The sequence below is a fragment of the Aulonocara stuartgranti genome (assembly GCF_965226115.1).
Source record: "Aulonocara stuartgranti genome assembly, chromosome: 8".
NCBI classification, from domain to species: Eukaryota; Metazoa; Chordata; class Actinopteri; order Cichliformes; family Cichlidae; genus Aulonocara; species Aulonocara stuartgranti.
The window spans coordinates 26,085,312-26,096,825 of record NC_138959.1 but is presented as its reverse complement, the minus strand read 5'-3'; the positions used below and the strand labels follow the sequence as shown (position 1 = coordinate 26,096,825).

At 43.6% G+C, this 11,514-nt stretch overlaps 1 protein-coding gene across 4 annotated transcripts; it reads left to right on the top strand.

Annotated features, from left to right (window-relative positions):
• The first annotated feature begins 282 nt into the window (after positions 1–282).
• Positions 283–11,325, top strand: LOC309713148 (uncharacterized protein). 4 transcript variants are annotated; one of them, XM_082544549.1, is made up of 6 exons: positions 283–641; positions 1,732–4,403; positions 6,103–6,196; positions 7,392–7,441; positions 7,566–7,629; positions 9,079–11,325. In XM_082544549.1, exons 2-5 carry the CDS (start codon positions 1,737–1,739, stop codon positions 7,626–7,628), a joined length of 2,874 nt encoding a protein of 957 aa, XP_082400675.1. In that variant the 5' UTR covers positions 283–641; positions 1,732–1,736; the 3' UTR covers position 7,629; positions 9,079–11,325. The 4 variants fall into 4 exon arrangements, with proteins under 4 accessions (XP_082400675.1, XP_082400674.1, XP_082400673.1 ...); XM_082544548.1 differs by having other exon boundaries at positions 9,056–11,325; XM_082544547.1 differs by having other exon boundaries at positions 285–641; positions 9,053–11,325.
• Positions 11,326–11,514: the final 189 nt, after the last annotated feature.

The window sequence follows — 11,514 nt, the reverse complement described above, 5'->3', positions numbered from 1 at the left end:
GCAACGAAAGATCATAAAACACTCAAAAGTAAGGCACTGATTAGTACTTTCTATTAGATCACACCACTCGTCTCCCATAATGCCTTTCTGTTCCTTAGCCAAGTGACAACTGTTTCATTGCTCGGTTTGACTTGTCAGGGCACCCGATATCAGATGACGGCAATGCTGAATAAAAAGAAAACACAAAAAACTTTTCATCATCAGTGACTAGCAGCAGAACTTGACCTTGAAGTAGGCTAGCCTACTTCAAGGTCAAGTTCTGAAGCTTTGACAGCTGCAACCGCTGGATAACTGGCAAATTAATTTATCTGGAATAGATACTGAGTTTCATTTCGCGAAACCTTTTTTGTATTTGGACTTTGCTTTTTATTGACATGTTAAAATTTTATAGCACTAAACCTACTGGTAATTACTTTATTGTGAAAGGAGTGCCCGGAAGCCTTAGATTATGTACAACTTGACAGTGCTGCTATCAGAGTAGTGTGTTCCTGGAAAGTGTGTGGATCTTTATTTAATTTAGGGCTTTCTCACTTTGTAATTTTTACTGGGGTTCATTAGAATAGATGTGTTGCTGAAGGAGATGTGGGGCGGGAGGGATTCTTAACTGGACGTTTAAAAAAGCTGCGATTTCTCCCGTCCGGGTAAGTTTTGATCAGCAGCAGAACAGCACAGCGCATTACCTCCGCTCTGTCTTTGTTTCATCCAGCCGGGCCTTGCCCCGATGCTTGCTGTTCTCTTTAATTGAGAGAACGTCTCGCCAAACTCCATGAAAAGTAACCCGTAATTTGATAATACCTTGGTTTACGTGTTGTTTGGACCTCTACTAGCGAACAGGATGTCTTTCTCTAAATCTTTAAGATCTACTCTTCAATTCGGAACTCATTTAATAAAGCAAAGGCCACAATTTTAAACAAAATAAAACATCTTTAAATCTCATTGGCTGCTGTTTTCGCACTAAAGTTAGTAAGAGCCGCAGTAGCATGTAACCCACGGTGTCTGTCACTGAGCTATAAAAGTTGTCAATTTATCGGAATAATCACACTTTGCGGGCAGTGGACCTCGCCGAAATGAACAGTGGCTGTTGTCGATAAGTAGAAGTTGATAAATCACGTTTTGTATGATACGGTTTCCAGTCTTCAACTAAAAAGCCCTTAAAGTTCTCAAATCTTTAATGCAGTTAGAGAATGTTACCGGAGCCGGGCCTAGCTAGCGTTAGCTGTGGCTAAGCTAAGTGTGGTTAGCAAGCTCGACCTGTTAGTTCTAGTAGTTAAAAAGTCAGTCCAGCGTTCGGACAGAGATTATTGGGTAAACGTAACAACTTTTTATTCAGAACATTTAATACTATTAAGACAATTTGGAAATAAGCCAAAGCGTAAATTGTCAGTTAACCCTTGCCATATTCTCCAGCGTTAATGAAAATCAAGCACACGTCAGTTTCCAAGCTAATTTTAATAGCATGACTTCATTTGTACGGGGTTGTGGTTCAGTTCTTTGCTTCAAATGAAATAAGCTTACTTTTGAGTGTGTTGAATAACAGTGTAACAAAGTGTCAACTCAATGTAATGGTAAAAAGTAAAACTGTGATTTGGAGCTTTTGGGGGGAAAGAGTATTTGGTCTTAGGAAAGCCACTCTGGTTATCCTGTGTAGTGGTGAAATAAACCCAGAAACTGATCTCTGTATGCCACCATTTATAAGCTAACATGAATATCTTCTTCATTTTTCTACTGCAGTTGTTATGGAGCAGCCACCAGGGAGCATAGATGATCTACAGCCTCAAGAGCTCTCTACTTCCTGCATCCCCACTGTGATCGACCTGGCCAGGAAAGGGGAAGAATGTGTCCTCAACTCCACAACGGCTTTTGATGGCTTGTCGATGGTCAAGAGCCCCGGCTGGTTCCCAAACTCTGGGAACAGCAACCCTGGATTACAGGGATTCTCAGAGACCAGCTCCTCAGACATCGCACACCAATCAGGGGATCAAATTCAGCCAGACAATGCCTTCTCGCGCACTACAGTCACCCTTTCATACGTGAGCCGGTCTCACGTCTTGTCTTTTCAAGACACCCTATCTCAACACTCGCCTCTGTACAGTGTGTCGCCTATCAGCAAGTTCTCCCTCCACCCTCCTTGTGACACAGATAAAGGGCTCGGGGAGACCGGCTATGCAGTGAACCAGCATTACTTGGCGCAGGTTGAGGGGCCCGAGGACCTCGCCACACAGACGGAACTTTTTCAGTCATTGTCTCAGGCTCAAGGGGGACTGGAGAACAATGTGGACAGAACACAGGACTCTCATGAGTGTAACAGTGGAGTCACTTTCGGTGAGAATCACAGCCTTGCTGGTGATGACAGCCCACATCTGGATAACTGTTCAGGAGCATGTGCCGAATCCTCTCCAGAGACTGTCACCCCTGTCACAGAGAAGGACAAGGAGAAAGCAGGCGCTGAGGTGCTCTTTCTCATGTCTAAGACACCAGAGCAGGTGGTTGCCTCAGACAGTGCGGGTGCCAGAGACCTTTGTTCACTGAGCAGGGAGTATATAAGTCCTCTGGAGGACCCTGTTTCCCCCTCTGCTACCTCACTGGACGATGTGGAAGATGTATTTGTGCTGCCTCAGGCCTCGAGCTCACCCAGCGGCGACAACTCTTATCTTGAGACAACTGAGGGGGTCTCGTGTGATAGCTTGAATACAGAAGGGGCCATTCAGCCAAGCTCTGGCATCAGCGATGGCATCACAAGGTTGGATTCAAGTGATGAAAATAAACAGCCGGGCAGTAAACGAAAGGCTGCGCTGGAGCCTTTGATCGACTTGACAGATGATGTTTGTGCAGCGGAAGTTCCTGAAAACAATCACAAGACTGTTATTCCTCACATGAACGGGAATGCAAAGGCACTAGAGAGAAGTTTGAAAGAAAAGAAGCTGCCAATACGTTCCAGCAGAGGGACACGGCTAGAGGCCATAGTTATGAATATAAATTCAAGCAGGTATAAAGTATCAGGATGCATACGCACTAGTAACAAAGTTAATGCTTCCCAGTCAACATCTAGCGATTCCACTATATCTATTTCTAAGAAGAAAGACTCTGTGTTAGCAGGTAAAAGGAGAAGCCGAGTAAAAGTGTCTGCCTCAGCGAAACCAGTGAAACAGAAAGCAGTAACTCCTCTGAAAAGAGGCAAATCAAATAACCTGAATACTGACAGCTGCAAAGACTCTACCTCTGATTCAGAAATGATCAGTAATTCTAAAAAGTCGCGGCGCAGCGCACCTCCAAAAAGCCCCCGGTCTGCTGCGCGGAGAGAGAGTTCAAAGACTGAACCGGTGAATGTTTCCCAACCTGTGCACCCACCCGAAACTAGCCCTGTGAAGTCAAAGAGGAAAACCTCCCCACAGTCAAGTCCTCAGTTTGCTCTACATAATAACTCAAAGGAGGAGCCTGAACTGCTTCCTCAGCCAGACCCCTCAGTGGAAATCCAGGTGGCAAGATTTTCACCACCATCAAAATCTCCAAAGAAAAACCAAGGCAAAGCCAACAGCAGATCTCCTGCTAGCAAAGCGTCGCCCACTGCCAAGACGAAGGCTGCTCGCACTCCCAAAAGAAGGCGAAAGAAACATAAAGCGGGTCAGTCTTCGTCCATGTTTTCCCCAAAAGAGCCTGAGATCAAGCTCAAGTATGTCAACTACAAGGAGGATAAAAGGGATATGAGGCCAGACAGTTTCTCTCCGTTTATCCACGTGGAGCGTCAGCAGTCCTCTCCGTCGCTGTGTACTGTCGTCAATTACCCAGAGGAGGTAAGGGCGCAGCACAAGAAGGGCTCGCAGCAGCAGGCTAATACCAGCGGCTTCATTTCTGCAGTCGTACCCAGCACTTCCTGTCTGCAGCTGGGCCGGGTGTCCACTCACGGTCAGGATCAGCGCCCTCTTATCTGCTGCCTGTGTGGGCAGTCAGCCAACGCCATGGACTTGGGGGACCTTCACGGCCCTTACTTCCCTGAAGGTTACCAGCCGAGCACCAAAAAACCAGCCAGCACTTTAGGCCTCAAAGAGGATGACTACAGTGATTCGGACTCTTCATCTTGCAGCATGAGAGGAAGGGGGAGGAAGTGTGCCGCTGTGCCCGCTGTGCGGGCCCTGAGGCCTGGAGCTCAGCTGAAGAAGAGGGGCCTAATAGAGAACCACCGATGGAACATCAGCACCATCGGCACAGGCAGCCCTGCAGCTAAACGAGTGCGGTCAGATGCTAGCTCTGCGAATGTGGAGGACTGGTATAGCCCCCCTATGTTGCTTCTCCAACCTTGTGAATACTGGCTTCATGAAGACTGCGGCATCTGGTCTGCAGGCGTGTTCCTTGTGAAGGGCAAAGTGTACGGCCTGGAGGAGGCTGTCAAAGTAGGCCAGGAGACGGTAAATCTGCACTTTAAATTTGGAGTGTTGCACAATAGCACATGGACTCATAGCTGATATAATGAAGCTGGAAATGAAAGCAGCATTGTGATGTTAATGTACTGCAGGTGGCTTGTTTTCTGTGCCTGTAAGAGAGTTATATATTTTAAATGCTTTCAAATCACTGCAAGAGGAAATGTGAATAATTAGCTTGTTAGCTCAGTTAGAAAAACACTGGAAATTACTGGTGCAGGGAAAACGACAGTGAGACACTATTTTTGGGGAGATCTCTTTACTTTTTGGCAAAGTTTTAACCATCTACACAGTAAGATGGGTACAGTGCATTCTCTTTTGGGGCCAAAAGTCAAAATTTGCAAATAGCCAGTCAGGATTTCTCACCTGGAACACCTCCCTGAACTCAGGCTTCCAACTCGGAAACCTGGAGCAGTCTCACTAACTGTAGTCTGTGTAGCTACTGTTGTATATTTTCTACTGGCTAAAATAGTCATATGCACTGACCCGGTTCTGTCTGTGAACGTGCTGCAGCAGTGTTTTTAAGTACTGAAATCCAAGCATAGGGAGTGTTGTTAGTGATGTATTAGTAATAAATATATACGCTCCCCCTTGCTGAGGAGCAAATGAAATCCGGATTTTCCAACTTTGCTACCAAGACTTGGTAACCTCGAGAGTGACGCCACTCCCGGTTCCAACATGGGTCCTCCAAGGCCGTTATTCTTAAGGAGAAAAATGGTGCCAGTGGCTTTACAACCATATAATTACAAGCACTGTGCAGTCAGAGTTAGGTTCTAATTTAGCTCTTTATAACCTATTTGATATAACCAGTTAGAAACCTTGTGAGAAAAGGCGAAAATGACCGAAAGTTGATTTAAAGGTTCTAGTTTCTGAAACTATCCTTATTCAGCATGTAGTTCAGATGACCTAGTCCAGAATTCCCCCAATGTTTCATTTGCCTCTTTTTAAGATAAGATCATTAAATTAAACATTGATCTCTTTTTAAGTCATTAGTAGAAATCTTGCATAACTTAAGGCCTTCGATATTTATATGATGATATCAAATGTGTGTTTCATAAAACAGTCCCTGCAAAATGTGTCACGGCAAACTTTTGACTGTTGGTTGAGGTCATACAGCTCAAGATAACCTGAGCTAGCTTGTGTTCATCCATTGTTCTACACATACACTTGAGACACTGCAGCTGGAGGAGCAGCTAGTGCCAGCATGTCCCTGCAGCCACCGGAGTAGGAGTTATGCATAGAAATTAATAGAGGTGATAGTATATTTTAGCTTGAGCATGCCTCGGGGACTTTTAGTTTGATGCCTGATACGACTGAAGATCAACATTGGCATCTTAAAGTCAAAGTGTCTCCTGTATGAAGGGTACACCAAGGCAGCGTTCTTTCAATTTCTCCCAAGGTGATAAGGTGTTAACCATCTTAAACCATCATGAGTCAGACCGATGTCAGATTGGTGGTAAATGCAGCCTTTCGGTTTCGCTTTATTTTGAAAGACTGTTAAAGAGCCTCACTGTTTACATCAGCCATTGTACATTATGACGACTGCTGCTGAAGGCAGTGTTTTAATTAAAACTATATAGTAATTACCTTAGTGCTATATATCCTGTCCCATGTAGTAAAAATGGAAATCACAGCTTGCAGAAGTGTGCACGATGTCTTCTCTTAACCTCATCTGCTGTTTTTTCAGACGTGTTCAGCGTGCAATGACCCAGGTGCTACGCTGGGCTGTTTCTTCAAAAGCTGCCCCAACAAGTACCACTACAGGTGTGCTCTGGAGTCAGGTACGCAGCAGAGCAAAAACTCTTATCATGCCAGTCTTGTGCAATTTTAAAATTTGCATGCATGCTTAAGTTGTAGACTGCATGTAAAAGATGGACCCGAATTAATTTCATTGACCAATAATTTTCGTCATAGTTTGAAACTTTTGTCACGAAATGTCTGTGAAGGTTCTCAGTCATCCAGGTCATCGTAGTCAAAGGAGCTTGCAAAGAAAAGCGTCTGGACTCCTTTAAGTTGCTTGAAGACGTTTCACCTCTCATCCGAGAAGCTTCTTCAGTTCTAAGGTCAAATGGCGGGGAGTCCCAGATTTAAACCCAGTGGGAGTATCCCCCCCCCCACAGAGGGACAAAAGGACCCCCTGATGATCCTCTAATCACCTGAGCCAAGGTGTGAAAATGGGTGTGGGTCCCAATCAGCCAGGCTCCTTTGACTTTTGTCACAAAATAAAAATGAGATAATGCAGGGGAAGTGATACAATCTGAAGTAATCTCCTTGTGCATATTTGACTCTGGCCAATGCAGAAGTGCCTCAAACTTGGATTCTTTCTGCTGGCGCCTGTGTTTGGGGAAAAATGCTTTCAGTTGTGTAGAAGTCCGCGGGAAAACGGCCCTGGCTCTAGGTGACATCCGTAAACCTTTTACGGAGTGTTTTATAGTCTTAACTGGTAGTTCCAAGTTTTCTTAAATACAGCATTTTTTTCTCTAATAGTCAAAAAAGCGAAGTATGTTTTAGGGCTTGGTGGCCAGGTTCATCTTTTATATACAGTCTATTTTTTCAGGCTTATCTTGAGTGTTGAATTTACTTACAGTAGCACGCAGCCCTGCAGGTTTTCCTCTGGTGATTGGAATTTTTGCCACCACCCACACTTTGATGGAGTAACTTTAGATTTATGTATGCCATCTGCCCCTCTGACTACTGTTTTTACTCTTTCTTATTTACTTTTTTTGCTCCACATCTGAAGTCTCAAATTAAACTTTAACAGGTACAAAGTTAAAGTTGAACACATACACCCACGACTGTTGCTTTGTGCTCAGTGTGTGCGTGCACGCATGTGCACTGTTCTGAAAATAGCTCCTTTGTGAAGGGCTGTTGGCTCTTATCACTTCCGCTCAGGCTGAACTTGCACGTGGGGGCGTTTGAGCCTTGCAGATGAATCAGTGCATCGTTGCCAACTCCTGTTCTGTTCTTGTTCTGCAGACTGTGTACTCATTGAAGAAAACTTCTCCATGAAGTGTAAGAAGCACAAGGTGAGCAGCAGTGCTCTTTAAAACTGTATTTGTGTGCGCTTTTAAAATGTATGTTTGCTCTTATTGAAGATTTGGCTTGTGATCATTTAAAAACGTAACCTCTGGATTTGTGATGTCTTCTTAGAACAAGACATTCAAAGGCCCCTCCAGGGAGCAGATGGGACGAAAGGGGACAGAAACCTCGTGAGGTCAGTAAATACTTTTTCTGCTTTCTGCTGATCAAACCACTGACAGTTGAAATATATCGGGCAACAAGAGAGCGTTTTTTGTATTTTTAAAGCTGTGAGCCAGTATAGTGGTTATCTTGGTTTGGGGTATCTGCTGAGCGGCAAAAGTACACAAGCTAATTTTAATTTAGCTCGTTTTCTAAACCCACAGTACCGATTTGCACGAGGCATCAACTTCCTGAAAAACAGTATTGAGCATGGTTTTAGTTTAACCTCAGCCACAATCAAATCATATGTAGACGTGCTGTTACCTCTAGAACATCGAAATGCAGCCAGAAATGAGTGATTTCATTTAACTGTTTCCATTAACTGTTCATGATATTATAACAATCTGGAAGTGAATGGGAAAGACAGCAACTCAGGTTAGCTCAAGAACAGTGTGTACAGAACTTAATGGAAAGGGTTTCCATGGCTGAGCAGCTACATCATCAACCACAATGCAAAGTGTTGGATGCATGGGTGTAAAGCATGTTGACACTGGACTCCAGAGCAGTGGAGACATGTTCTCTGGAGCAGCGAATCACACTTCTCCGTTGAGCAATTCGATGGACGAGTCTGGGTTTGGTGGTTGCCAGGAGAATGGTACTTGTGTGACTACACTGTGCTAAGTGTAAAGTCTGGTAGAGGGGGCATTATGGTGTGAGGTATGAGTTGGACTCGGCCCCTTAGTTCCAGTAAAAGGAACATTTTGGCCACTTTCATGGTCCCAACAGTTTGGAGATGACCCGCTCCAATTTTAACATGACTGTGCACCAGTACATAAAGAAAAGCCCATAACGACATGGACGAGAGAGTTTGGTGTGGATAACTTGACTGGCTTGCACAGAATCCTGCCTCAGCCCGACAGAGCACCTTTGAGATAAATTGGAGCAGAGACTGAGCTAGCTAGGCCTTCTCATCCAACATCAGTGTCTGACCTCACAAATGTGTTTCTGGAAGACTGGTCAAAAATTCCCATAAACACTCCTAAAACTTGTGGAAAGCCTTCCCAGAAGAACAGAAGCTATTACAGCTACAAAGGGTGGGCCTGCATCATATTAGTCACTATGGATTAAGAATAGTGTTCGCTCAAGTTTATATGCATGTGAAGGCAGATGAGTGATTACTTTAGGCAATATAGTGTATTTGTTAAAAACATATAAGCTAGTTTTATTAGATCGGAGGGTTTACTTTAACAAAGCACGGTTAAGTTTTTACTAAGGGAAATGGGAAACAAATGAGAAACATTGAGACAAATCGACCTGCTCTTATCACTCGAGCTACTGGTGGTTAGGATCCCGAACCCTGGTGTGATGACTCATGTAGTGGCAGCTGCTGCTACTTTTTTTGCTCTCTATGAAATGCATTGAGAGGGGTTTTTTTGTTTTTGTTTTTCTCCTGTTAGAAGATTCACCTGCAGCATTTTCGCAGGCCTTCCCACCACCTCGCTGGTAACCATGGCGACACTGGACCAGGGTTGTTCTGACTGACAGCTAGCACCCGCAAACCTTAACTTCACCCTCTGTCCTTCAACTGCACTGTTAACCCCCACCAGGCACTGGGACTGGAGGACCCCGGTCACCTCCCTCAGTCCAGTCTGACAGTACTTATCAGCCAACACCACCCGCGGACTGACGAGAACCGTTCTTGAAGTAACATGCTGAATTTGTTATTTGTGTAGTTATTTATATGGGATGTTTTGGTTTCTTTTTTCTTCTTCTTCTGAATTAAATATGAATAACAATCAAAGATATTTAATTTTTTTTAAAGATTTTCTAAGTATTTGATTATATTTGGGTTATTTATTCTTGTATTGGTTTCTTTAGCAATTGTCAAAGAGGTTGGATTGAGTGTTGTGTTTTGTTTTTTTTAAGTTATTGCTAAAGCAGTTTTGATGTTGAATTAAACAGCCAGTCATGGAGACAGAAAGAAGGGGCTGGTGGTTCAAGGTAGTACCCTCCCAGAGTAAAGGTACCTGATTATCGTCAACACAACAGGGTTCCAGATTTAATGCAACACCTTGTTGGATCATTATGGTTTCTGTTTCCCGTGCAGATTCACCCAGCAGGTGTTACTGAGCGAGCCGCAAAGCGTGCATGTATTTGAATGTATTTTCACAGGAAGCACTTTGGCCCTCTGCTCCAGCTGCAGTATTACTGTCTTCAGCTGACCACTGCCTCCAAACGTTGTTGGCTTCAGGCTCTTATATCTGGCTTTTGAGGCTCATTGGTCACCTTGTCAACTTAAAATAGTCAGATCCAACTGCCTGAGAGAATTTCTGCCTGTACGATCTTTAAATCAGTTTGGATCTTTACAAACTTCAGTCTGAATTGTTAGGAGCTGTGTTAGGGGTTTATAAATTATTAAACAATTAATTTTCTTCCACTCCTTAAGGAAAGGGAATCCTGTGTTAGATTTCCCTTTCATCATCTCAACAAACCAGCCCCCTTAGACTACAGGACCACTCAGCTGCTCACTTGACTTCAGACCCAACAAGGAGGGGCAACAGTTACTCTGGTGTTCCATCAGTCTTAAATTGAATAGGAATGGCCGCGCTAGTATTAAGGTTCCTGATGTCTTTACTTGGGCCTACATGCTGCTTTTGAAGAAGCCTTATCTGACTTACCAGCGCTACATGGACTCAGTGTTCCTTCACTAGCTTGTGGTCCAACAACAAATCCGTGGATGTACTGCACACGGTGTTCCTGAGGGCAGCTTGCATGCACTTTTATGCAGCAGACTCTGTTGTTAGTAATACCAGATACGTGCTGGGCCGCCTCCTAGTAAAACCCTCTGACTGCACAGGTGCTCACCTACTCTGTGGGACTGGCTCAAACCCAGCGTACCTGTTGAGGACGTCAGACTCTGTTTTTTGTTTTAGAAGAAAAAGTCTTTGTGATCAGTTTTGGTGTTAAAGTCTGTGTACTTCTCCTTAGCGCCATTAGGAGCAGCGCTGTGCTGTGTGAGGCCCATTAAGCCATTACTCGATGTCAACAGACATCCACACAGAGGCAGCTGAAGGCTTCGTCTGCTTAGTGTCTCACCAGCAGCAGCAGGATACAAACACACACATCTCCCTACCCTGAAAACACCATGTCTGTTCCATTTGTGCCATCTTTCTGTTTTGCCGTTTTTATATTTTGTTGCAGTGAAATAATAAATGTTTTAATCAACCATTTTTAAGTAAGCAGGTGTGTCACTGAGCCTGTAGTTCTTTGTTTTTCGTTTTCCAGTTTCAAGCACTTGTACCAAATAGAGATTTTGGAGAATGTTTTATTATTACAGTCTTGCAAAATGCTTGGATTTTTTAAAACTATGTTGTATGTGTGTTAATCTCAGGGCTGAATCTCAGATATTCGAATGGGTTTTTATGTTTGTTTTCTTCTGTTGTGTCAACCCCACATTGACTGGAGCAATGACACATGTAGCAGGAAGTGCTCATCTCCTCAGATGTAACGCCTTTTTTCTGTCCTGGTTACACACTACTCGTCACATTCCAACGCCGCCTCCATGTGTCCGTCAGTGATGCGGTGTTTTGTTTTAGGACATGGACTGCTTCACTGTCACACTTTTGTCATCGTCTTATTTTTATGGTAACTTTTTTTGTATTGTCTTGTCCATTTGTTGGAGCACCAGAGGTCATGTAATTGTTTAAGAATAAATATTTTGTTCACTGTTTTTCTGAAAGAATTTTTTATCTTTATCTTGAGTAAAGTTTTTATCTCATAATATAGACATATTAGAATACTGCAAAGCATCAGAATGACTAATATGAAATTATATATTATGATAAAAATAAATGTGAAATTGATATATAGTTATAGCATTTATCCCTTCATCCTGCATACTGAGGTGATGTCCACAGTT

Excerpts from the sequence above, each read along its gene's own strand:
- LOC309713148 (XM_082544549.1), top strand. The coding sequence starts at position 1,737 with ATGGAGCAGCCACCAGGGAGCATAGATGATCTACAGCCTCAAGAGCTC. Across the intron at positions 4,404-6,102 it reads TCAAAGTAGGCCAGGAGACG|ACGTGTTCAGCGTGCAATGA; the intron begins GTAAATCTGCAC and ends CTGTTTTTTCAG. Across the intron at positions 7,442-7,565 it reads TGAAGTGTAAGAAGCACAAG|AACAAGACATTCAAAGGCCC; the intron begins GTGAGCAGCAGT and ends ATGTCTTCTTAG.